Source organism: Peromyscus californicus, unplaced genomic scaffold, assembly GCF_007827085.1.
Source record: "Peromyscus californicus insignis strain IS unplaced genomic scaffold, ASM782708v3 Scaffold_7__1_contigs__length_154581171, whole genome shotgun sequence".
NCBI lineage: Eukaryota > Metazoa > Chordata > Mammalia > Rodentia > Cricetidae > Peromyscus > Peromyscus californicus.
This window is the reverse complement of record NW_026294595.1, coordinates 130,130,196-130,157,067: the sequence shown is the minus strand read 5'-3', so window position 1 is coordinate 130,157,067 and position 26,872 is coordinate 130,130,196. Positions and strand designations below refer to the sequence as shown.

At 46.2% G+C, this 26,872-nt stretch overlaps 1 protein-coding gene across 2 annotated transcripts; it reads right to left on the bottom strand.

Moving 5' to 3' along the window:
- Procr (protein C receptor) lies at window positions 1–26,829 on the bottom strand. Of its 2 annotated transcripts, none has more exons than XM_052725391.1 (5): window positions 26,721–26,829; window positions 4,230–4,355; window positions 1,924–2,181; window positions 759–1,037; window positions 1–517 (listed from the first exon to the last, which is right to left on the bottom strand). In XM_052725391.1, exons 2-5 carry the CDS (start codon window positions 4,297–4,299, stop codon window positions 402–404), a joined length of 723 nt encoding a protein of 240 aa, XP_052581351.1. In that variant the 5' UTR covers window positions 4,300–4,355; window positions 26,721–26,829; the 3' UTR covers window positions 1–401. The 2 variants fall into 2 exon arrangements, with proteins under 2 accessions (XP_052581351.1, XP_052581350.1); XM_052725390.1 differs by lacking the exon at window positions 26,721–26,829 and adding an exon at window positions 4,480–4,644.
- Between the last annotated feature and the right edge of the window lie 43 nt (window positions 26,830–26,872).

Sequence of the window (26,872 nt, the reverse complement as noted above, 5' to 3'; positions counted from 1 at the left end):
CACATTAAATGTTGTTTATTTTGGTTACAGACAACTCATTTTATTTAGTTAGATGTTTGGGATGCCTCCAGTGAATCGGCCTTTCCAGGGAGGTCACAGATACCCCAAGTCTATCTACCAACTGTTTTCCACAGATAAGCAAGTACCACCTCTCAGACCAGTTAAACAAAGCATGCACGTCCTCAAGTCCCTCACAAACCAGTTACTTTGTCTACATACCCTCCTCACATCCCTTCCTCAGACTCCTGGTTGGCAGATGCAGGAGCAAAGGGGAATGTTGCTCTAAATCTCCTGACATACTGTGGCCTGCTGGGGGAGTCTGTCTGGCTTCATATGAGCTGTGACCTCCCCTTACCAGCCCCGATCAGTCCAGTCCTTTCTCCAAGGGGACTGGAGGGTAATTAGCAACGCCGTCCACCTGTGCACAGGAAGATGCCCACGGCCACACCAGCAATTATGAAACTGCCAACCAGGATGCCCAGGACAAGCGAAGTGTAAGAGCGGCCTGTTTGGCTCCCTGTAGAACAGGCAGAGAGTGAGTTTAAGAGCATACTCCCAAGGAGTCCAAAGTTTGGGTGGAATCCCAAGGCATCTATACTTCAAAAGGAAGTCGCCCAGTGACTTAAGCTATGTGTGTGTACCCTCTCCCAGTCTCCAGCCCCCTCCTTTTGTTGCACAAGGGACCCCTCAAGTCCATCCACTTGCCTGGAAGGTGCTCCCTCCCCCAACACACAGGCAGGGCCACAACCTCCTCATACCTTTCGTGTTTTGTGTGGTGATATGGTTCTCCAAGTACTGCACACAGGTACCCTGAAGAAATTCCTGCACTTCATATCGAGTCCGATTGTAGGCATTAAGCTGCTTCAGGGTGAAGCTGATTGCTTCGGAGGGCTCCTGGGAGCCGGTCACCCACAGGGCAGTCTTTGGCTGAAAACTTACAAAGGAGCTCCCATTCACGGCCACGTCGAAGTAGACACGGGCTTCAGAGCTCTCATCAGGCAGCTGGCAGCCCAGGGAGCAACTGACTGTGAGAGGAACTATGGAGAGGGGGAGGGTCAGTTCTGTGCTCGCTTGAGGAGAGGCCGGGCATGGGGGATGTTCATCGGGGCAAAGGGAACATGGAAGGAAGAGAGGATTGTGGGCTTGAGGACACAAGAGAAGAGTCTGACTGACAAGTGCTGGGGTTGACTGTTGGAGCCTGTCTAAAGAGGAGCCAGGAACCGTGAGGAAAAAGTGAGACCATGAGAGAAAGGGACAGAGAAGGGATGTGAAAGGGAGTGGTGGCTTCCCAGACAAGAAATTGAGTCTTTGAGAGGAGTTGGGGCTGTGAGGAAGCTGTGGGTGGGACCATCAAACGCAGATGAGAAGAGGTGGCTGGAGGCTGAGGGCAAAGCACTTCAGACTGTATGAAGGGAAGTGTAGCAGACTATGAGGGAAAGGAGTTGGCCAAGTCTTCATTGAAACTTTGGGGGTCAGAGAGGATCAGGGACAGGGTCTCCCAAGAAGGTCTGCTCTGAGAGGTCACACCGGCCTGAGGAGAACCTGATAGTCAGTCATTCTCTCTCTCTCTCTCTCTCTCTCTCTCTCTCTCTCTCTCTCTCTCTCTCTCTCTCGTCTGTCTATCATCTATCTGTCTATCTATCTATCTATCTATCTATCTATCTATCTATCTATCTATCTATCTGATAGAAGTTTCTTACAGTTAGGACCTCTGCTCTTCTCTAAGCCCCACAAAACAATATCCAAGGGTCAGGGCTCTTCAGAGAAGCCTCACCCCAAAGACCACGCTCACCCTCCCCTCCCACTCGCAAAGATCCTGCTGTCTAGAGCCTTAGCCTTAGCACCCAAGCTCCGCCACAAGCCCCCTCAGACCCTCTCATCCTCCAGGGCTCCCACCAGCCCTGATCCAGAACCTGTACTCACAGACTACGCTGTTCTTTCGCTCGCGATAGATCAGCTGCACCAGGCTGCTGAATTGGGACAGGTAGAGCTTCAGGCCACTCTCTGTGCGCTCCCAGCTCTCGGGATCCTGCCAGGGTTGCAGCTGGAGGATGGTGACGTTGTTGTTCCGGCCTTCCAGTGTGTGCGTCAGGAGTTTCCCCAGCGAGGCGTTGCCGTGATGTCTCACCTGATAGGGGTCTTGGAAGTAGGAGATCTGGAGCATATGCAGGCTTTGGGAGCCTGGGGGAAGAATCAGCACAGTGTCAGGACAGTCCAGAGAGGGAAGGGGTGGCTGACAGCCAGAGATAATAACCCCTTACCCAGAGGCCGGCCGCCAATTTCTCAATCCTATAAAGCGCTCTCCCACCTGCCCTCCTATTTGATGCTCACAATAACCCTGCCAGGAGAGGACGGGGATTATTATCTTCGCTTTACAGATGAGGAACTGAAGCCTACAGTTGGAAAAGGCATCCCTCTGTTCCTTTGCCTCCTCCTTCACATGTCCAGCCTGTCACACTTCCGCCTACGATAAAATCCCAATTCCAGCCCAGTTCCCTCTCTTCTGGTCTACTGTCATCTAGGCTGGGGTACCTCGGAGACTCATTTCTCAGTTTCATCCTTTTGTTTTGTTTTTCTGAGACAGGATTTCTCTGAGTAGCCCGGGGCTGTCCTGGGGCTTGTTTTGTAGACCAGGCTGGCCTCCAACACAGGGATCCACCAGTCTCTGCCTCCCTGTACTGGGATTAAAGGCTTGCATGTGCCACCACACTGGGCTCAGTTTCATCACTCCTTACTGGCTCTCCACCTGATCCAAAGCCCTTAAAGCTCTCCAGTGTCACACCCTACCTCTCCCAAATATTAATAATAGCTAATATCCATTAAGTGCTTGTTATGCCCTGGGTGCTGTTTTACACACATTATTAACTTATGTATGCTTTCCTCCTCATGCCTTAACATGGTAGCTACTATTATTAACCTCATGTGTATGGGAATCTGAGGCTAATGGTGAAGCAAGCCAGGATTGGAATACTGGTAGCTGAAGCCTACCCGCCTCAGTCTATAGTCATTGCTTCCCCCAGAGAACACATGGCCACAGGACAGATCTCAGAGTCTGACCCCAGGTTAGGCTCCACAGCAAAGGATCTGGCCCCAGCTGCATCTTCTGGCCAATCTCAATGTTCAGTTTTATCAAATGGCGTGAAGTTCTTCATGCTGACTTCTCCACTGTGTGCAGGCTCGTCAGGGTTGCTCTGCTACCCTTGTTCTGCCTGGCAAATTTCTGTCTATTTCAAGCCCCAGCTCCAACACGGTATTGGAGCACTTTCCTGATGCTGCCTGTCCTCCCCTCCTTTTCACTTGGGTCTGGGCAGAGCGTGTTGCATCAGCACAGATTTCATGGGATTCCTAGTGTTAGTGCCCAAATACACTGGACTCCTCCCGGCTGTTAAACTGGGTTTGGTTCATCTCTACCTTCAAAAGCCGGAAAGGGGCCTTGGCAGTATTGGTGCCCGGAGAATGGCTGAATAAGTATGGCATTGTAGATCACACCCGGCCCCCCATCCCCGTGTTGCATTTCAGAAGTTGCTTTCTGTGTTTGCAAGAGTGGATGTGCTGGTGTGAGTAACCTTAGCAGCGATCCTGAACTGTTCTGTTTCCCCGACCGTCTGTTGGACCAGTGTGATAACATTGCCCACCACGGTGGATAAACGAGTCAATGTGTGTATTAAATACAGTAAGCATTCTGAATACTGCTAGTTAGTAGCTCCTGCGAGGGGGAGACTGAAGCTATAGGACTAGGGGAGGGGGCCGGCGATGGTACTGTCTGGCCCTACCTCCCCTTTTCTGTTGAAGAGCTTCCAGCAGCCAGATCCTTCTGGCTCTGGGCTCTTCTCCCTCCCCTGTCCCACCTCACCAGCTACACCCCGAGTTTTTCTCCTCCTTCCTTACCTCCCCATATAACCCCCCCCCCCAACTTGTCTCGGTTCTAGTGTTTTCCCATTCTCTCCAGCTCAGCTGTAGCTAACTCTCTCCTGGTCCTCCCTCTCCGCATCCTCACTCTCTCTACTCTTCCACCAGCCTCCCAAAGTCCTTTCCAGAGAGTTAACTGGACTTCCTCGCCTTGTCTTTGGAACGTAAACCAATGCCCAGGACCCAGCGTGCACGGTAGAGAGATCCTAGCAGCCGTAGACATCCATGCGGCGGCGGGCTTAGCTGTCCTACAATCTTGTCAAAGTTCCCAAATACACCAAGGAGACCAAATAGACCAGGAGCCCCCGTCCCTAACTCACCATCTTCCTGGTCACAAAAGGCGCAGCCAGGCAGCAGCAGCAGTAGCAGCGACAGCAACTTCGTCAACATCCTGGAGCAGAAGTTCTGGGTCCCACCTGGGCCGGGGCAGGCTCGGGCTCGGCTGGCTGCAGATTAGGAAAGAGAAGGAGGCTGTCCGGGAGGGGCAGGAGCTGAGCCACCGATCGAAAGAGACCAGGGAATGCATGGAGGAAGAGCGAGTCAAGCTTTTAAAGCGTTACTTCTATCTACCTCATTTCCTACTAGGGGGCCGGCTCGCCACGGCCCCTCCCAGCCTCAGGCCCTCCTGCCTGGACCTGCTTGTTCCCTTCTCCTCCCGCTGCTCGCTTCCGAGGCTAGAGGAGGAGCGGAAAAGGGGGAGAAGGGCTTGCTGAGAAGTCCGTCGGTCGCTGAGTCAGGGGGTGGGGCGTCTGCTTTCGATGTTGCCCGACTCCAAGAATGTAGAGATCATTAGGCTACAGATGGGGAAACTGAGGTCCGAAGAGATGTTGGGACTTGTCCAAAGTTTGTACGTCGTGATGACGGCAGATTCAAGATTGGAATTTAGCTTTCCAGGATAACTGCCTATATTTATCAGAAGTTTAAGTATAGGAATTACACAATCGGGGGCTTGGCTCTCAGAAATAGTCACAGAAACGAGTGAGTATACGGGAGCTCATAGTTTGTGACAGTGATTTACGAACGATCCAGATAAATCTCAGCATCAAACAGGTCATAGTCACTTAGTGGACAATGACATCACAGTTGGCATTTTTTTTTTTAAAAAAATGACAGAACAGAATAAGAAATTTGGTGCATCATTCTTAGTAAGCAATATTTCCTGAAATATGTGTTCACTTGTATAAGGGTGTTTTCGTTTGTGGATTTTCTTCTTATTTTCTTTTTAAACAGAGTCTCAGTATCAGGCTGGCTTTGAACTCACAGAGATCCAGCTGCCCCTACCTCCTGGGTACTGGGATTGAAGACACGAGCCACTCTGCCTGCTCTTATGCATTTTTTAAGTTAGCATGCACAGCAATGGGTTTCATCATGGCATTTTCATACATATGTGCCGTTACCCTTTCTCCTTAGCCGCCCCCCTCCTCGTCTGTGCTCCCTCATCTCCTTTCCCATCTCTCTCTGGTCCCCATCCATTGCTTGTCTCTTTCATCCCCTTTATAACACACACGTACACACACACACACACACGTACACACACACACACACACACACGTACACACACACACACACAGAGTCCACACATGAGAGAAAACGTGCAGTATTTGTCTTTCCAAATCTAGTTATTCCACTTAACAGGATGACCTGCAGTTCTGTCTGTTTTCTTATAAATATTACAATTTAATTTCCTTCTTTGGCTAAATAGAATTCCATCTTGCTTATAAGCCACATTCATGTGTCGATGGTGTGCAGGTGTATTTCTATAATGGGTTTTGGACAGCAGTATGAAATGCAGACCTTATTTTGTGAAGCAAGTCGACTGGTTTAAAGTCAGTGCCCCCAAATTAGGAAAGTCCCTATGGTGAAATATGACTCAGAAGTAAAAACAAAAATAAAAGACTTCCCTTTAACATCCTCACTTAATTTTCATATTGCTTAAAATCACTTGAAGTTGTGTTACTTATTTATATATTTGTTATCTGAATTTCCCACCCAAATGCAAGCTCCATGGGAATAGAGGCTGCCCATCTTGCCCCATGCTGGTCCAGTGATGCGTATCACACACTAACATCCGCTAAATGAATGACAGAATGAGGTTGTCATGATTTGTACACATCTCTAGGAGTGTACACAGACCTCTATATGCTTATCTGTCAGCCACACAACAACCAAGCACACCTGTTTCTGTACAGGAGCAAATGAATCTGGAGAGAGATGTATTAGGTAGAGCAACAGTGTATTTCCAGGGAGGGGAGGGGAGGAGAGGAGAGGTGAGGGAAGAAGAGGGAGGGAGGGAGGGAGGGGGAGAGAGAGAGAGAGAGAGAGAGAGAGTCCCAGACTGCAATAGGAGTGGGAAATCTTATGGAAAAAAAAATACCACTATTTTGCAAAGAGTTTTTCCCATAATAAATATAATTGTTTTAAATGGTTAATTTTACATCTAGAATATGGTCATGTATTTCCCGTTTAATTAAGAACAAGAATTTTAAGTAACAGGTTATGGTACTTCCCTATACTAGACTAATCCATAGTGTGAGAAAGTGTGGCAGAACAGGGTGGCATGGAGCAATCGGTGAGCACTGATGGTGCAGTAGGAATGGTGGACCAAATATAGATAGCGGATAGTGTATCCCATGTCGTATTTATTTTAAAATGCACTGCTGTCCAAGTGATGCATTTATAATCCCACCCTCATCTCTCCTAACGATGCATCTGTCTATATGTTCGAATGCAAAGGAGAATGTCTGGAGACTGACTGTGGCTCAGAGCTGCCTCTGGGGAACAGGATTGGGTCAAGTGCCAATTTGGAATTTTAACTTTTTATTTTATATCCTTCTTGGTGTCACAGTGGAATCTGGGACAAACCCTGGTTATGTGCAGGCTCCCGTTTTCTGAACTCAGTATTTGTAGGCACTTCCATGCTTACCTCTCTGTTGTTGCAGATTTTACAGCTCATTGTCTTGCTCTGGATGGAAGAATGGGGGCTTCGAAGTGGAATGATTTAAATCGTGACCAATTACATTGTCTTGAATTTTAAAAAATGATCATGAACTGTCTTGTAGTTGAAGAATTATTACTTCATGTTCGTAGAATTATATTCTAAGCACAGCTATCCCTATCCCTAGAAGAGCTATAGCATCACAAACGTCCCTGAAATGACATCCACCCACCCTCACTTGTAGCCTCTCTTCCCTGCGTTGGTCCCTGAGTTAATAACCTCAAATAAAAATGAAAACTGAGTGGGACCAGATCTTGTGCTCATTGCATGAGTTGGCTGTTTGAAACCTGGGGCCTATGCAGGATTGTTTGGCTTGGCCTGGGAGGAGGGGACTAGACCTACCTGGACTGAGTCTACCAGGTTGACCTCAGTCTGTGATGAAGGCTTTGCCCTGGAGGAGATGGGAATGGGGGGGGGGGGCGTTGGGGGGAAGGTGAGGGGGACGGGAGGGGGGAGAACAAGGGAATCCGTGACCGATATGTAGAACTGAATTGTATTGCAAAATAAATTAAAATAAATTAAAAAAAAAATGAAAACTGACTCTTTTTCCATTTCTTTGCATTTCTGTACACTTACGCCATATACGCAGGCATCTTAAATGATACAGTGGTATCTTCTACTTTGTGGAAATGACACTAACATGCATTAATCCTCTGTCTGCTCTTCCATATGACCCAGGCCTGATTCCCAGCACCCCACATAGCAGCTCACAGATGTAATTGTGCTCACAGTCTGTAACCCCAGTCCCAGGGTATCCAACACCCTCTTCTGACCTCCGGGGGCACCAGACCTGCACATGGTGCAAAGACACACAAGCAGGCAAATATTCATACACGTAAAGTCAAACGAATAAACATAAAAAGAATGTATCACTATTTATTCATATCTGGTATTAGACATTACATTTTCTTGTTTGTGTGTGTATGTTTCTGTGTGCACACATGCACATATGTGCGGAGGCCAGAGGTAGAAGGTTGGGTGTCTTCCTCAATTGCTCTCTATCTCATTCTTTTTCCTTCTTCTTATGATGTGTGTGTGTATGTGTGCATATGTGCATTCGTGTTCACATGTATGTAGGCACATATGAGTGTGAAAGGGAGCATGTGTGTACCCATGTATGCAGAAGCCCAAGGCTCATGTCACGGATCTTCTTTGGTCACTCTTCCACCTTATTCTTCGAGTCAGGGTCACTCAGTCACTGAGAACTTTAGGCCAGTGAGCTGGTTCAGCAGGTTAACACACTTGAGCCTGCCCACCTGAGTTTGTGCCCCAGGACCCACGTGGTGGAAGGAGAGACCTGACCCTGGTATGCACAAGCCTTCTCTCCACTAAATGTAATTATTCTTTCAGACCTAGAGCGTGAAGAAAGCTAGTCTCACTAGCCAGCTTCTCTGGGGATCTCTGTCTACACCTTCAGAGGCTAGAATTACAGGTGGGCCACTATGCCACCTTCGTTTAGCTGGGTCCTGGAGTTCTGCATTTTAGCTGCTGAGCTGTTTCCCCAGGCTTTCGTCTTATTTTTTTGAGACAGGGTCTCTCACTGAACCTGGAGCTTACTGACTGGCTGGCCAGCAAGCCCATGCCCTGTCCTGTGTCTTCATCTCCAGTGGTGAGATTACAGGCACGCCATGCCAGGATGGGCTTTTTATACGGGTGCTGGAGACCCGAACTCAGGTCCCCACGCTTGAAAGGCAAGCAGGTTTTTGACTGAGCCATCTCCCCCATCCTGACATTTATGTTTATTTGTTTATTGCATGTAATGAGCAGTGCTGGCATGTGCATTCATGTTCAGGATCCTTTGTGTCTAGATGGGAGAGTTTGTGTAACTGCACACCCGGGCGTGGACTTGCTGAGTCACAGGGTATATGGCTTTCAGTTTGGGTAGATACTGCCAAAATCTGTTACAAAGAGGTGTGCTAATTTGCATTCCCAGCAGTGTGTAGTTCCCTGCTCCACGTCCTTGCCAGCCCTTGGCAGCACCAAGTGGGTGGTGGAAAATGGCATTTCAGTTTGGTTTGACTTTACATTTCTCTGATTCCTAATGAGCTTGTGTGTCTCTTTGCTTTGGCTTTTCGTCCTTTGAGGACCGGAAAAGTGTTTGGGGATGGAAGGAAATGAATGTCTCACCTCAGCCATTAGTCACATGCAGGAGCCAATGAAGCTCTGGCATCAGTGGTGAGGGGATGGAGGCCCAGTTCCACACTGTCACCCTCAGCAGCCTGGGTTTCCCTAGGTTTTTAGAGATCTTGACTTGGGCTAAACCAGGCTTCATGCCTTTGGCACTGAAAAGAATTTCAGGCCAGGCAGGTATGTGATGAAGTGGAGATTTTTATGTAAGAGTTCTTAATGTAGGCTTAAGTGCAAGGATTAGAAAAAAGAGGGACACTCAGAAGGAAGTAAGACACAGCCCAGAGCACAGACATGGGCTTCCCCAAGAGAGAGAAGCAGAAAGTAACATATAAGAGAGTGGTTCTGGCCTCCTCAAAGGAGACTCACAATTCAACCGTTTGGCGGCTCTCAAGTTCCGTCTCAAAAGGTTGACAAGTGAGATGCTCAGCTCGTAGAGATCCTTTCACACAGGCCTGCTGGCCTGAGTTAGAACACACAGCCACAGCCACAGCCACACACACACACACACACACACACACACACACACACACACACACACAATAAAGTTGCTGAAGGCTCTTCCTTCCTTTTCTCTCTCTCTCGCGTTTAAACATTGTATTTGTTATTTTAGGTGTGTGCATGTTTTGCCTGCATGTGTATATACACAGGGTGCTTGCCCAGTGCCCATGGAGGCCAGAAGAGGGTACTGGGTCCCCTGGGACTGAAGTTAAGAAAGGTTGTAAGCCACCATGTAGGCTCTGGGAATCAAACCAAAGGTCCTTTTTAAGGACAGTAACTAACCACAGAGCATCTCTCCTTCCCACCCCCTCCTTCTTCCATAAGTGAGATTATAGACTGGCTTTGGAGGTACTTCTGACAGCATTAGAATCTGATAAGGTAAAGCCAGGAGCCGCTAGTGTTGCACAAAGTGTTTAGTGTATGTCTCTTCCCTGTGACTAGAGTTTCTGGTGAGATTCCTAGAAAACTGCAGGTTTGTTGCTGGGAAGGGAGAAAGGCCCTGAGCAGCTATGGACTGCACTGCCACTCTTGCTCTGCTGTGGCTAAGACGCTTCAACCATGACTGATTGAGGGGTTCCTCTCCCCTCTCATGTCCCCAAGATTTCTCCTGGCGTTGATGTAAGCAACTGGGGTTCAGCTGGAGGCATGTCTTCCACAGTACTAATTACACAGAGGACTGTCCCACCAAGCTAAGACCTGTCAGAGACACAGGTGGTTAACAGCAACAGCTATTTTCCAAGCACCAGCCTTACACACCAGAGCCCTGGAAACAGAACAGTGAGGCTACGCTAATAATTTTGATTGCTAACATTCATTTATTGTTAGCCAGATGCAGTGCCCAGTCTTTACGTAAATAATCCTATCTAAATGCCAGTTCTTCTATGAGGTAGGTTTCATCAACACTAGCATTTTCCTAAAAGAATCAGATTCAGAGAAGTTAAAGACTTACCTCAGTTACACGGCAAAAATTATCATCGGAACTACTTTCTTTATGATGCCAAAGTTTATTAATTTAATCTCCATAGCATAATCTGAAAGGTTTTTTTTAATGCATGTATATGTGTTTGCATGTGTGTGTGTGTGTGTGGGGGGTGTGCTTGTGTATGTGTGTGCATACACACATGTGTATATGTGCATGAATGTCAAAGGACACCCTCAGGAGTCATCCTCAGGAATACTGTCTACCTCTGTGGTAGAAAGAAAATGGCCCCCATAGGGAGTGGCACTATGAGGAGGTGTGGCTTTCCTGGAGGAAGTGTGTCACTGTGGGGGCGGGCTTTGAGGACTCTTATGCACAGGCTATGTCCAGTGTAGAACACAGTTGCTTCTGCTGCCTGTGGACCAAGATGTAGAACTCTCAGCTCCTTCTCCAGCACCATGTCTGTCTGCATGCCACCTGCCATGACAATAATGGACTAAACAACTTCTGAAACTGTAAGCCAGCCCCAATTAAATGTTTTTCTTTATGAGAGCTGCAGTGGTCATGGTGTCTCTTCACAGCAACAGAAACCCTAACTAAGACGACCTCCTTTATTTTTTACTTTTTTTGGAGATTATTTATTTTTAATGTGTGTGTGTGAGTGTGTGAGTGTGTGTGTGTGTGTGTGTGTGTGTGTGAGTGTGTGTGTGTGAGTGTGTGTGTGTGTGTGAGTGTGTGTGTGTGCGTGTGCGTGTGCGTGTGCGTGTGTGTGTGTGTGTGTGTGTGTGTGTGTGTGTGTGTGTGTGTGCAGGCACATGCACACTGCAACATGTGTGTGGAAGTCAGGGGACAACTTTCAAAGTTGGTTCTCTATTTCCACTATGGCATTTGGTGATCAAATGCAGACCATCAGGTTTCCCTGGCAAACATGGGTCTGTTGAGCCGTCTCTCCTCGCTCATGGGCCTCTGCCTACTCCTTTGAGACAGGGCCGCTCAGTGGCTTGGAGGAATCCTCCTGTTTCTGGCCCCAGTGCCATGACATTTTTACATGCCTGCTGGAGACTGAACTCAGCTCCTCATGTTTGAAAGACAAATGCTTTCCCAGTACACACACACACACACACACACACACACACACACACACACACACACACCCCGCTCAAAAAGATTTTGATCCTACATTTCTGAGCACATGCCTCTGACATCCTTGAGTGTTTAATGTAAGCTTCTGATTTCTAGTGTAGCCTGGGCTCACTTCCTCTGGGAAAGCCAAGATCATTATCCTCACTTTGCAGACAGGACTACTGAAGCCCAGGAAGTGAGGGGACGCGCATAAGGTCACACTACCTGGGAACTAAAAGCAGAATTTGAACTCAAAGAGGATGAGGACATGGGGCTGAGGAGAGAGAAGGTGAAGAGTAAGATAGATAAACTGGTGAGCGGAGAGGAGTTTTGAGAAGTTTTCCATCTAAATCCAGGAATGCTGCCATTGGAGCTGAGGGGCTGAAAAATCGCATCCCACAGTGGGCTCCGGGCCAGCAGCCAGATTTGAATGGAATCTGAAAAATAAGGGTCTTAATGAGAGAAGGGAAGTGAAGGAAGCAAGTGGTAGTGCTTCTCACCCCGGAGAGCACATGTTAGGGAAAGATAAGGGAAACAGGAAACGGGCTGGGGCCAGCGCTGGTGCAGCCCCAGTGGGTGAGGAGAGCCCCTGCCAAGCCTGGGCTGTGTGCCCAGCCGCACTTCAGAGGATCCACTCCTCCTTCCCTGTGACCTGAAGACAGACCTGACCCAACCTGGCTCAACTCCACAACCAGAGTGTGACCTCTACAGAGACAATGCCCAGCCCACCTCCCCAGGACTGGGGACCACCACCAACACGAAGTTTATGACACCCAGATGCTGTGTTGAATGAGGAGAACACTTGTGCTTTGTTCTCACTAGACACACTCCCTCCCACCTTACCCTGCCCACCAAAAAAGCTGGAGAAGCAACCAGGGAACTCCCATTTTACAGATGAGGACACAGATGTGAACTGTAGAGCAGATGAGCCAGCCTCCCAAACATGCATTCTTTATCCTTAGCACATCATATGGATCCTGTGTGCCCACACACTGGGAGTTAAGTAGGTAGGGAGATGAGAAAGGAGCCAGGGGAACTGCAGGCAGCCAAGGGAACTGCGGCTTGGGAAGTTAGATGTGAATGAAGTGCGGTTTCCTGAAGGGAAGGCAGAGAAGTAGATGGAAGTCTTAGTCAGCACGTTCTGTGTCGGCACCGTTCCCAACACACCTCAGCATAGGCCATGTGGGACATGTGAATGGCGGCCTGAGGTCAGGGTAACTGCCAGCCCCAGTGATTGACAGGTACCCCATGGTGTCGCTGTGACTCCCACTGCCCTCTCCAGCCTTCTCTTTCCCTGGATTCCTGTCAGCCAGACTCACTCACCCCTGGTTTCCTGAACACAGAATGCTTGCATATTGTCCTTAACTCTCTTTGATAATATTTTCAGATGGCCGCAAGTCCCTAACTTTATATTCCTGACTAGCTCATTTCACATAAGCTCATGCAGGCACCCACACACACCTCTTTTAAAATAAGTACAAATTTAATAAATAAATACAATAAAGATATGAACTACCTAAGGGGGAAAAACCTAACAAATTATAGATAAGTGTTTAGAAATAAAATTATAGATCTCTCAAGATGTCAAAGAAATTGTAGGGGGAAAAAAAGAGACATACACTATCCTGTGATTGGATGGTTTAATACCATGAAGATATCTATTCTCCCCAAAGCCATTTGACGTGCTGCATGCAATGCTCCCCCCTCCAAAAAAAAAATCAACAAACTAAGTGTTACGTCATCACAAGCCCACCAGCCTGATAAAATTACTCCAAACTTGTTGTACCAACCTGGAAAGCTCTTGAAATACAAAGTGACCCCTAAGCAATGAAGACTAATTCTAAAACTATAGTAATTGAGATAGACAGCAGGTCACTGGTGTTGGGAGAGAGGAGTCCCGTAATAGGATGGATATGTTTGCTCAAAGTCAGCCGGAGACGTTGCAGACGGTGAGGAGCCATAGACTTGGCCTGGGTGCTCCCGGACAGTGAATAAAGTAAGAGAAGTCAGTCTTTGTGGTGTTGCTGTGTTGCTATGTAACCCAGGCTGGACCCCAGCTCAGGATCCAAATGTCTTTGTGGAGTGCTGGCACCACTGTGACCAGATAAGAGACTAATCTTGAGCTCTGCTTCACAACATCCATCTAAAGGTGCAAGACAAAACTATATAATTTGGGGGATAGGTAGGAGACTTAAGGCTAGGAAAGAGTCCCCTCACCCCCCTTTTTTTAAAGAGTTATTTTTATGCTGGATGTGGTGGCCCAGGCCTTTAATCTTAGCACTTGGGAGGCAGAGGCAAGAGGGTCTCTGTGAGTTCAAGGGCAGCCTGGTCTACAGAGCAAGTTCCAGGACAGCCAGAGCTGTTACACAGAGAAACCCTGTCTCAGAAAAACAACAAAAAGAATTATTTTTAATTATGTATATGGCTATGTCTCTGTCTGGGTATGTGTGAATAACTAACTAAAATTACAGAAGGCACGCCGGGCGGTGGTGGCGCACGCCTTTAATCCCAGCACTCGGGAGGCAGAGCCAGGCGGATCTCTGTGAGTTCGAGGCCAGCCCGGTCTCCAAAGCGAGTTCCAGGAAAGGCGCAAAGCTACACAGAGAAACCCTGTCTCGAAAAACCAAAAAAAAAAAAAAAAAAAAAAAAAAAAATTACAGAAGGCTGTGAGCCACCATGTGGGTGCTGGGAGTTGAACACAAGTCCTCTACAAGAGAGTAAGTGCTCTTAGCCGCACAGCCAACTCTCCAGCTCATGTTATTTGCTTATTGTAGCTAGAGTTTTCCTGTCTTGCCCACAGTCAGGACAAATCTCTCTCACCCGCCAGTCCCACAGCCGCTTAGACCCAACCAAGTAAACACAGAGACTTAAATTGTTTACAAACTGTATGGCCATGGCAGGCTTCTTGCTAACTGTTCTTATAGCTTAAATTAATCCATTTCCATAAATCTATACCTTGCCACATGGCTCGTGGTTTACCAGCATCTTCACATGTTGCTTGTCATGGCGCGGCTGGCAGTGACTCTCTCTGACTCAGCCTTCCACTTCCCAGCTTTATTTTCCTCCTTGTCCCGCCTATACTTCCTGCCTAGCCAATGGCCAATCAGTGTTTTATTTATTGACCAATCAGCAACACATTTACCATACAGAACATCCCACAGCAGCTTATTTTTGAGATAGGGTCTTGCTATAATTGCCCAGGCTGGTCTCGAACTCCTGGACTCAAGAGACCCTCTTGCCTCAACCCCATGAGAAGTAAATGTTATTAAAAGTAGTATTTGAGAAAATCTTATATTCTGACTGCTTATTTCTCATGGAAATACAATTTTGCTGTATTAATTTCGCATCTAGTAACCTTACCGAACTTGTTTTTGGTCTAATATTTGTGTGTAGATTCTTTTGGGCTTTATGGATAGTCACAGCACTAAGGGATGATAATAGTGTATTTCTTCCTTTTTAAGTTTTACACTGCTGATGAACATGTGCTACTCAGATGTACTTGCCTGCTGCGGTGTGTCAGGGGGACAGAGGTCAACACTGGGCATTTTCTTCCCCTCTATCACTTTCTACCCTAGTTTTTGAGACAGGGTCTCTTCCTGAACCTGGAGGGCAGCAATCTGCTGGCCTGACTAAGCAGCTCACTCTTGGACCTGCTTGTCTCTGCTCTCCCACCCCAGGGCTGAGATTCCAGACACCACACCTGGCTTTTCCCTGGGTGTTGGGGACTGAACTCAGGCCCCCATGCTCGTGTGGCAAGCACATTGCCCCCCGAGCTCCCTCTCAGGCACTTCTTTCTTCTTTATTTAGAGACTGGGTTCCAAACTGGCCTCTAACTCTTGGGAGCCTCTTTCCCCGTGCAGGAATTACAGGCATGTGCCACCCTGCCTGGCTTAATTTTTTTTTTAATTGAAACAGGGTTTCTCTGTGTAGCTTTGGAGCCTGTCCTGAAACTCACTCTGTTGAACAGATGGCCTCAAACTCACAGAGATCTGCCTTCCTCTGCCTCCTGTGTGCTGGGATTAAAGGAGTGCGCCACCAAGGCCAGGCTTCTGACTTAATTTTTATTTGTTTTTCGTGTTCTTTTTGTTGTTGTTGTTGCTGTTTTTCGAGACACGGTTTCTCTGTGTAGTTTTGGTTCCTGTCCTGGATCTCACTCTGTAGACCAGGCTGGCCTCGAACTCAGAGAGATCCGCCTGGCTCTGCCTCCTGAGTGCTGGGATTACAGGCGTGTGCCACCGCTGCCCGGCTTCCTGTTCTTATTTTTTAAAGATGTATTTATGTATACGTCTTTCTCTCTGTGTTTACGCCCCATGGGTGCAGATGCCCTCAGAGGGTTTCAGATACCCTGGACCTAGAATTATATGAGGCTGTGAGCTGCCTGATGTGGGTGCTGGAAACTGAACTCTCATCCTCTGGAAGAACCTCGGACACTTTTAACTTCTGAAGTCGCCTTTTCAGTTCTCACTTACTTTTTTTAAGACAGTGTCTCACTGTGTACCTTAAGCGGGCTTTGAACATTAACTTCTCCTGCCTCTGCTTCCTGGAGTGCTGGGATTTCCTGAGTATGCCAGTTATTTCCCACCTCGCCCCCTTTCTAAAAGACAGACTTTCCTGTAGACCAGCCTGGTGAGCTATGTAGATGGAGTTTTCCTGCCTGGCCCACAGTCAGGACAAACTCTCTCACCTGCCAGACCCACAGCCACTCAGACCCGACCAAGTAAACACAGAAACTTATATTGGTTACAAACTGTATGGCCGTGGCAGGCTTCTTGCTAACTGTTCCTACAGCTTAAATTAATCCATTTCCATTAATCTATACCTTGTCACATGGCTCGTGGCTTACCGGCATCTTCACATGCTGTTTCTCATCATGGCGGCTGGCAGTGTCTTCCTGTTCTCTCCATTCTCCTCTCTGTTAGTCCCACCTATACTTCCTGCCTGGCCACTGACCAATCAGTGATTTATTCATTGACCAATCAGCAACACATTTGACATACAGACCATCCCACAGCAGAGTTATCTCGGCCCTTCTCTGTGTCTCCCCTGTTTCTGTCTCTCTCATGGTTGTGTGTGTGCATTCACACCAGCACCATGGATGGAGACCAGAAGACAACCTTGGGCATTGTTCTGCAGGAATGCCATTTACATTTTTCTGGAGATGGTTTCTTCTTGGCCTGGAGCTTGGCAAAGGCAATTGGCCAGAGAGGCCCAGGAATTCCCCAGCCTCTGTCTCCCCACACCCGTCACCTCTGAGCTGGAATCACAGGCGCTTGCCACTACACCCAGAATTTTAAAAAGAAATTTGATTATAACATTTATTTATCTACTGTGTGCGCGCACATGCACACAACATACGTGTGGAGGTCAGAGGACAACTTTTGGGAACCAGTCCTCTCCTTCCCCCGTGTGAGGCCGGGAACAGCACCCAGGGTGTGTCGGGCTTGGCAGCAGGCATTTGTATCTGCTGAACCTGCTCCCCAGCCCTCCCTCACACCTAGCATATTTTTATGTGGATTCTGGGAATGGAATTCAGGTTTCCATGCTTGCAAGACCAGCACTTTACTGAGTGAGCATCTCCCTGGCCCCGTTGAACCAGACCTCCCAAGCCTCTTGCCGGATTACAGGCATGGACTACCTTGGCGGCTTCCTAGCCTCCTACTCCCCCCTCTTTTTTTTTTTGTTTTTTTCTGTTTTCTTCTCTACCCCTTAAAAACCCATTGATAACACTTAGGACAAAGTCCAGGTCCCCTGCCTGTCTTTACAAAGGTTTGTATCATCTAGTCCCACCCACCCTGGCCACCATTGTTTCTCCTTGCTTACAGCATAACCACCGTCCTCCAGCTATTTGGCCACAGCATTCCTTGCAAGTGGATTACAGTCACTGCTGCACTGGGGCCATGCACCAGTTCTTCCTTTAGCTCGAAGAGCCCTTCCTGGGCATGCGTCATTTCCGTTAACTAGTTGCTTCCTTCTTAGAACCCAGCCCTCTTCTTTTAACCCTCTCACGTGACTTTTTTTTTTTTTTTTGGTTTTTCGAGACAGGGTTTCTCTGTGTAGCTTTGCGCCTTTCCTGGAACTCACTTGGTAGTCCAGGCTGGCCTCGAACTCACAGAGATCCGCCTGGCTCTGCCTCCCGAGTGCTGGGATTAAAGGCGTGCGCCACCACCGCCCGGCGACTTTTTTTTTTTAATGCATCTATCTTCCATATCAAAAGCTGCAGGAGGGGGAGCGGCTGAGTCTGGACATGTCTGTATCACCAGGGTGGCAGAGTACCATCTTCATAGTAAGTGCTCAAGAGATGTTTCCTAAGTCAACGAGCAAATAAGATTTCTAGGGAGAATTAGAAAAAGGTGATTAGTCAACCTCTTGGCATTAAAAGCACTATTTTATCTTTCTGAGATTCTGATTTCTTATCTGGAAATTGAGGATTAAATAGAAACCATCTCAGGGCTGGAGAGATGGCTCAGTGGTTAAGAGCACTGACTGTTCTCCAGAGAACCTGGGCTCTACTTCCAGCACTCACATGGCAGCTCACAACCATTCACAACTCAGTCCCAGGGATCCAATGCTCTCTTCTGGCTGCCAAAGGCACTGCACATAGTCGATGCCCAGACAAACATGCAGACAAAACACCCAAGCACTTAACAATAAAATAAAATAGAAACTGTCTCAAAGGGGTATCATGGGTCTGCACATTTTTCAACATAGGGTCTGGTACTTTGTGCCAAGGATAGTCCTTGTTAACAACCACAGACATTTTTTTATAAAAATAGAAAGTAAGCATGAGTCACAAGTTCATTTAACTCATCAATGAAGGGAACAGGAAGATGACAAATCCAACTTAAAACAGAACTTTAAAACCAGAGTTTTCATAATCAATAGAAGAGAAAAATATTGATGTAAGAGTGCTAAATAAATGCAAGATGGTTAAATAACCCCCAGCACAATAAAACCACAACCTTTGGGGTTCTCTTCTGTACTAGACAAGAGAGGACATTATCAGTTTGTGGAATTGTACACCATCTGGGCTCTTGTTGATACAAAAGTAAATTCTTTTCAGAGATAGACTGACTGTTTTGCTAATCTTTTTTTTTAAAGATTTATTTATTTATTATGTATTAAGTGTTCTGTCTCCATGTTTTGCCTGCACACCAAAAGAAGGTATTAGATCTCATTATAGATGGTTGTGAGCCTCTATGTGGTTGTTGGGAATTGAACTCAGGTCCTCTGGAAGAGCAGTCAGTGCTCTTAACCCCTGAGTCATTTCTCCAGGCCCTTGTTAGTTTTGTTGCTGTTGTTTTTGAACAGGGTCTCAGTAGGTATCCCAGGCAGACCTTATGTTCTCAGTTCTCTTGCCTCAGCCTCCTGAGTGCTGGGATTTCGAGCATCTGTTACCACACCCAGCTTCAGTAAGTATCCCAGGCTGACTAGGTTCTCTCAGTGCTGAAATTTCCAACATCTGATACCACACCTGGCTTTAGAGACTCTTAAATAGACTTGCTGGTCAATGATTTATCATGACATCAAAATGTCACACAGGGCTGGAGAGATGGCCCAGCGGTTAAGAGCACTGGCTGCTCTTTCAGACGACCCAGGTTAGATTCCCAGCACCCACATGACAGCTCAGAACCATCTATAACTCTAATCCCAGGGGATCTGATGCCCTTTTCTGGCCTCCATGGACACTGCACACATGTGGCGCACAGACATATATACAGGCAAAATACCCACACATATAAGATTAAAATAAAGAAAAACAAAACAAAACAAACAAACAAACAAAAAGTGTGTGCCATTATGTCCAGGTCTACTCACACACACGCCAAAATGTCTCACAATCGTGTTCTTCCCTTATAACATGCTTTGTATCATTGTTCTTAACACTACTTATTTTAACTCACAAGACACTTGGAAGTTGTGATTACAGTCCTCAAGCTTTTGTTGAAAGAATCAGAATTTTATTAGACTTTTTTTCTCTACAAAAATTTCTTCTGTTCTTGCACAAATGAGTAGTGGTAGAATTTAGAGCCACAAACCAGGAAAGCTAAAGGGGAAAACCATTATCTCCCCTCCTCAGCTTGGTGGGGTGTGGGGCTTGGTGCATTTCGTCAAACTGGCAGAGAAAGCACCTTTGGACATCACCAAAACACCTTCTCTGCATCCCTACTTTCTGCTCAATAAGAATAGATTTTCTTTTAAAGAATCGGATGTTCCTACAGTGGCAGTAGATGCCATGGGGAGTCCTGTAATTTTACTCAGTCCTTTTACATTTCCTTACCCCCTTTTAAATGTTTTTTTTTTCTTTTCTTCAACATTGTAGGGCTGAGGATATAGGTCAGAGCAGAGTGCTTACCTAGCATACTCAAGACTCTAGGTTCAATGCCCAATACCAAAAAGCTGGCAAAATGTGTGTAACAGATCATATCATTTTAGCTGTTTTTAAGACTGCAGCACCGCTGTAGATCCAGTAATAAGTCTGAGGTCACGTGAAATGGGAGCGTGTTAGGAAAACATGTCTAGGACTCTGGCCAGAGAGTCACCGTTCCAGAATTTGGACATGCTGGGCACAGGGGAAATGCAAGCATTTCTACAAGGCAGCAGATGGAGAGCTTCCTGGGAACAAACGAGTTATTTCTTGGCAGTCAGAAAGTATGTAGTGGACAAACTGCACTGGGAGTTGGGAGAAACCACTTGAACCTCCTGACCTTCAGATCCCGGAAAAGGGATTCCCAGCTAGTCCTCGGCACATGGGCCAAAGGGCATCTAACTTCCAACCTCAGGGACTGAACTTACATGTCTGGCTTTCCAACAGAAGCGAAGGACCCCGGAATGACAGCAAATGCTATAGAGGTTGACCAGACTGCCACTTTTAAATTCTGAACTGGCCTTTCATTATCCTCATCAATATGGCAGAATGTTCACTGCCTGGCTCCAAACCAAACATGGCTGTTTACTTACATCTCTCTTTGACTTTTAAAACTTGTGCTTTGAGGAGCTGGAGACGTGACTCAGTGGTTAAGGGACATTTTGCACTTGCCGAGGACCTGAGTTTGGTTTGTGATTGCCTGTAATTCCATCTGTAGGGCCTATGATATCCTCTTCTGGCTTCTGTGGGCACATGCACTCACATGTGTTCACACACATACACACATGTAAACATAAAATAAATCTTTTAAAAGTTGTGCTTCTTTAAAAAAACAATCTCTAAATCAGTGATACTGCTACTGTTGGGAGGTGGTGGTTAGGATTCGTGGCATTGATGCGTCGAAAGTGCTAAGAGCGGTACACCTGCAAAACAGAAACACTACATAAAGGCTTCTGCCAACACACTTAGCCATTTCTTCCTCCTCCTTTACCTCTCCCCACTCCTTCTGCCCGGCCTCATCTCACTTCTCTTCCGCCATTTGGCAAACAGTTCACCCCACTGGATGTTGTCCCCGTGATGGTGTGCGTCATGAGTGTCTCTGAGGGGATTTCTGTAGTCGATGACTGTTGATTTCTGTTTTCTGATTGTTTCTCTTGCAATAACTATGAGTGCTTTGCTAATTTTTTTTAGACTGAGAGGTAGTCTCATACACTTACTTTCCAGATATGGAAACTTAGTCCCTAAAAGGGAGAGTGACTCACTCAGGATCACACAAAGACAATGGCTAAACCAGTAATAGAACCAAGACCTACTAGTTATCAATATCACACCCAGTCCAAGGTCATTGCTCTTGGGTACTGGTATGATTCAAGTGCCTTCCAAACTCTATTTACCCACAGGAAGACATGACTGTAGCAGGTTTTCTTGGACTGTCAGCCCCTAAATCATGACACAGAGACTTATTGTTAATTATAAATGCTCAGCCTTAGCTTAGGTTTATTTCTAGCTAGCCTCTTTTTTTTTTTTTAACTAAATTAACCCATTTCTATTAATCTATGTGCTATGCTGAGGCTCATTTACCTCATCTATGTACTATCCATCCTGCTTTCCTGCTTCCTCCATGTCTGGTTGGCTGGCTCCCCTTTTCTCTCTGCCTGCCAGCCCCGCCTATTCCTCCTCTGCCTAGCTATTGGCCATTCAACTTTTTATTAGACCAATCAGGTGCCTTAGGCAGGCAAGGTAAAACAGCAACACATCCTTACATAGTTAAACAAATGCAGCATAAACAAATGCAACACATCTTTACATAGTTAAACAAATATTCTATTCCACAACATGTGACTCTTCTCTATTCCAAGTACCCACCAAACATATTTCCTTTCCAACAAAATTATAAGGTCTACAAGGGAACAGGCCATGGCTTGATTGTCTTGTAATATTAGTTTTGTGCTCAGCACTAAGCCTCAAACTCTTGAGGATAGGAGTTATTGCCTATGACCCCAGCACTATTAGGAGTGAATGCAAAATCAATAGCTATGCCACAGGAAGACAGGGAAAAAAATGAATATCTATAAAGAACAATATATATGACAATATATATGCCAGGCAATGGTGGCACATACCTTTAAATCCCCTTCTCCCCACACTCATGGAGGCAGAGGCAGGTGAATCTCTGAGTTCGAGGCCAGCCTGGTATACAGAGTGAGTTCTAGGACAGTCAGGGCTACACAGAAAAAGAAAAGTATTGGATAGCCTCCCATATCAAGATCCTCAATGACACCTTCAAGGACTCTTTCCAAATAAGGTAACACAGGTTCCAGGACTGATGACATAGACGTTAGAAGGCTATTTTTTAGCTTAGCACAGGCACAGAGTATTTTTCAGGTGTAGGCCTTTCTTTGTTATGAAATTCATCTTAGCCTAAGCACCTTTTCCCATGACACAAGCCATAGCTTAGCTTTCTGTCTCCTATTCAGAACTCTAGAGGACATGAAATAGTTGCAGGAAGGGTGGGACAAGGCTGCCTGTGTTTGGAAATATGTGTCTCTATGAACAAAACAGAAATGGTTAAGGTTCTCACTTTCCTTTCCTATTTTGATAAAACAAAGCTTTTCAACACTCACAGAATGAATAAAACCTAGATTTACACTTTCATGATTCTTTTGTGACTGATTTCACAGTTCTCTGATGAGACAAAAAATCCTTTTTTACTCCCTGAAAAGGATTAGAATTCTTCTATCCTGGATTCACCCCTCATTCTGTTTATGATATTATGATCTAGCTTGGGAGACTGTGATCCAGTGAAATGACAAACTACAATATTTACATGTAAAGAGACTCAGAGTAAATCACCTAACTGCCTTAAGCCTCAATTTCTAGATTTTAAATGTAGAAATTGACAAGGCAAGAAAAGATGTCTACAGATTAAATAGAGTAGAGGAGGTGAAAAGTCCCAGCATAATGACTTGTAAATATATTGGTTTTTGTTGTTGTTCTTTATTTTTCAAGGCAAGGTTTCTCTGTGTAGCCCTGGCAAGCCTTTAAGACATTCTCTTAATCAGTGAGTGATGGGGGAGGGCCCAGCCCATTGTGGATAGTGCCATCCCTGGGGTGGTGGTCCTGTGCTCTCTAAGAAAGGAGGTGAAGCACACCACAAGGAGCAAGCCAGTACGCAGCATCCCTCCGTGGCCTCTGTGTCAGCTCCAGTTTGAGTTCCTCCCCTGGCTTCCCTCAGTGAACTGTGATTTAGGAGATGTAAGCTAAATAAGCCTTTTCCTCCCCAAGTTGCTTTGTTTTTTTCACAGTAGTAGAAACCCTAACTAAGATAAGCAGGCTCTCCCTTTAAGCATTCGGAGGGAGGGTAATTCTTTTAAAAAGTTAGTTTAGGCTCAGTGAAACTGACTTCAGGCTTCTGGTCTTAGTTAGAGTTTCTGTTGCTGTGAAAAGATGCATGACCACAACAACTCATGAAGGAAAACTTTTCACTGGGGCTGGCTTCGAGTTCAGAGGTTTAGTCCATTGTCATCATGGCAGGAAGCATGGTGGCATGCAGGCAGACATGGTGCTGAAGAGGTAGCTGAGAGTTCTAGATTTGGATCTGCAGGCAGCAGGAAAAAGGGTCAGCAAGCCACTAGCCCTGGCTCCAGCTTCTGAAACCTCAAAGCCCACCTCCAGTGACACACTTCCTCCAACAACACCACACCTATGTAGCAAGCTTTCTTATTGGACTATCTTTGGACTGCCAGCCTGAAAACAATACCCAGAGACTTATTACTTATGAAAACTTGGCCTTAGCTTAGGCTTTTCCCCAACTAGCTTGTAGATGTAACAGTCTTATTATTAAATAAGAAACACAGGGCCAAATGCAGAGTTAAAAGCCCAAGTGGTCAAAGCAGTAATAAGAGCTGAGACTTAAAACCACCTTCTTACCCTTCCTGCTGCTGCTGTCCTTCCCCTCAGCAAGAGACCTACTTCCTGTGTGTCTTTTTATTGACTTTCTGTTCTGCCTTCTCATTGGTTGTAAACCCAACCACATGACCTCCTCCTCATCACTGCCTGTCTATACAGACCTCCAGGTCTTCTATGGTTGGTATTGAGATTAAAGGCATGTGTCTCCATGCTGGCTGTATCCTTGAACACACAGAGATCTGCCTGTCATGTGATCGGGATTAAAGGTGTGTGTCACCACCACCCGGCTTCTGCTATGGCTTGCTATTAGCTCTGACCCCCAGGCAACTTTATTTATTAACATATAAATAAATCACATTTCAGTACAAATAAAATATCACCATACTAGCTCTTATAATTTAGTTAACCCATATTTTTTTTTAACCTACATTCTGCCTCGTGGCTTGGTTACCTCTTCTTAGTACAGCACTTGCTCTGAGTCTGCTGGAGAAATCCACAGGTCTAGATTCCTTCTCCTTTCCTCTCTTTCCCTGGAAGTCTCACCTATTTCTTCTGCCTAGCTATTGGCCACTTAGCTCTTTATTTTAATCCAATTAGAAGGCCCTTAGGCAGAGATACATCTTTACAGTGTAAACAAATATTCTGAAACACACCTACTCCAACAAGGCCACACCTATCTAGTGCCAGTCCCTCTGAACCAAGGAGGCCATTTTCATTCAAACTACCACACTTCTCTATTCCAGAAATGTGTGGTGGTTTGAAAGAAAATGGCCCCCAAAGGGAGTGGCACTATTAGGAAGTGTGGCCATGTTGGAGAAAGTATATTACTGTAGGGCTGGGCTGTGATGTCTCTTTTGCTCAAGCTTCCCTTAGTGTGACGGTCAGTCAACTTCCTGTTGCCTGCCTATCAAGATGTAAGGACTCTCAGCTCTCGCACCACATCTGCCTGCCTGCCACCACACTCCCTGTCCAAATTGAGGATAATTTGTTACAAGTATCTTGGGAAACTCATGCAGTGTTCCTGTGTTGTTATCCAGGTCTCAGTTTCCTGTGGTCTCCCTTCTATCTGGCCCCTCTATGACATTTTCAAAAAAATATTCTCTTAGTTAACTCAGTGTTTGCTCTGGCAGTATTATAGGCAATTTACATGGTTCACTGAATCCTCCAATCCTATTAAGCAGGTATTAATATTCTTCCTAATTTACAGAGGAGAGAGAGAAAAAAAAAGGTGAGGTCATACTTCTAATAGTAATGCCCCAATTTAACACCCACACATTCACCCTTGACCCTGTACCACTTCAGTTTCTCTGGGTTAGATACGGAGTCTAATTTGCTTATCAACTGATGGCACTTTGGGACACTTACTCAGGGATATTTTCAAGAATGCTGGATTGGGGCTGGAAAGATGGAGCAGCTCTTCTAGAGGTCCTGGGTTCAATTCCCAGCATCCACATAGAGGCTCCCAATGTCTATGATTCCAGTCCCAGAGGTCCCCACACTCTTTTCTGGCCTCAGAGGGGACCAGGTATGCATGTGATACATAGACATGCATGAGGACAGAACCCTTATATATATATAAGTAAATAAAATTACAAAATTATGCTGAACCTCAAACTTGCCCATAACTCCTCGCCTAGGCTCATGAGTGGCCCTAATTAAAATGAGTGTGTCGCAAACAACAATCACAAAAGGTATGGAAGTACAAGGGGCTTGCTGGGGAGAAGGGATGCAGCCAGAGCAGAGGAGCGGAATGGAGGGGAATGGGGAGGGCAGTGACCAGAACACATCGTATATGTACATGAAATTGTCAAAGAACAATAATCTTAAAAAGAATGCTGGGCCAAAGGAGGCCAGGCCTGCCTGCCCCGTACTCAATAAACAAAGCAGCCTTTGACTTTTTCAGCAAAGAAGAGGTGGGCAACCCTAGAATTGAAGAAAAATCTAAGTTAAAAGGATCTCTGCCGGGCGGTGGTGGCGCACGCCTTTAATCCCAGCACTCGGGAGGCAGAGCCAGGCGGATCTCTGTGAGTTCGAGGCCAGCCTGGGCTACCAAGTGAGTCCCAGGAAAGGCGCAAAGCTACACAGAGAAACCCTGTCTCGAAAAACCAAAAAAAAAAAAAAAAAAAAAAAAAAAAAAAAAAGGATCTCAAAGATCAGTTTAATCAAATCCTTCCTGTTATAAACATGGATGCTGGGCCCAGAGGAGGGGAGAGGCTCCTTTGGGGCTACATAGATAGGTTGTGTGTGAATGGTAGAGTTGTAATGAAGGCCAGATCTAACTTCAAATACAGGATTGTTTCTACAGCTCACCACACTGACTAAGATGGGTGTTGCTGTGCCTAAGGTGCTGACAAAGTCTAGGACCCAGCAAGAAAGGAAGTGGAAAAACTGGCTCAGATGTTCTCCAAGCAATAGTGCCAGGGTCTTCATTCTCACTTGGGACACCAAAGGGCTGCAGCCACTGAGATGGTCCAGGGCAAAGTTCTAGGTTGATTTAGTGACTGAAGGGACCATGGTGTCACGGCATTCTAAAGTGAAAGAATGTCATCAATTTATGAATTCCTAGAATAAAAGGGACTTCTGCAAACCTTAAGAGTGACAGCTTTGGGAAAATAATTCTAGAGTTTACTTACACAATCGGGGAAGTGGTTTGGGAAACCCTGTGTCTAAGAATGGTCAAAGCTGAACATTTTTCATCCATCTTTATATAGACATTTTCTCAAATCCTGAGTCCCTGCTGGCCCCTTCTTAAAAAGGTGCTTGGAAAAAAAAATAAAACTAAACTACATAGCACCTGTAAAGTGCTCCTTCGCGCTTTACTACGCAGTAAGGGCTCAACGAACGGAAAGTGGGATTGTGAAAACACTACTCACAGCCGCCACAGCAGCCACTGTCCTTAAGACACGTTGAACTCCTTTCGGTAGAGTAGATATCCCGAGATGCTCTTTTGCCTGGGTCCCATTGCCCATTGCATCCTGGGTCTTGTAGTCAGGAAGTGAGTGGCTTATTGCCCTACGCGCAGGCG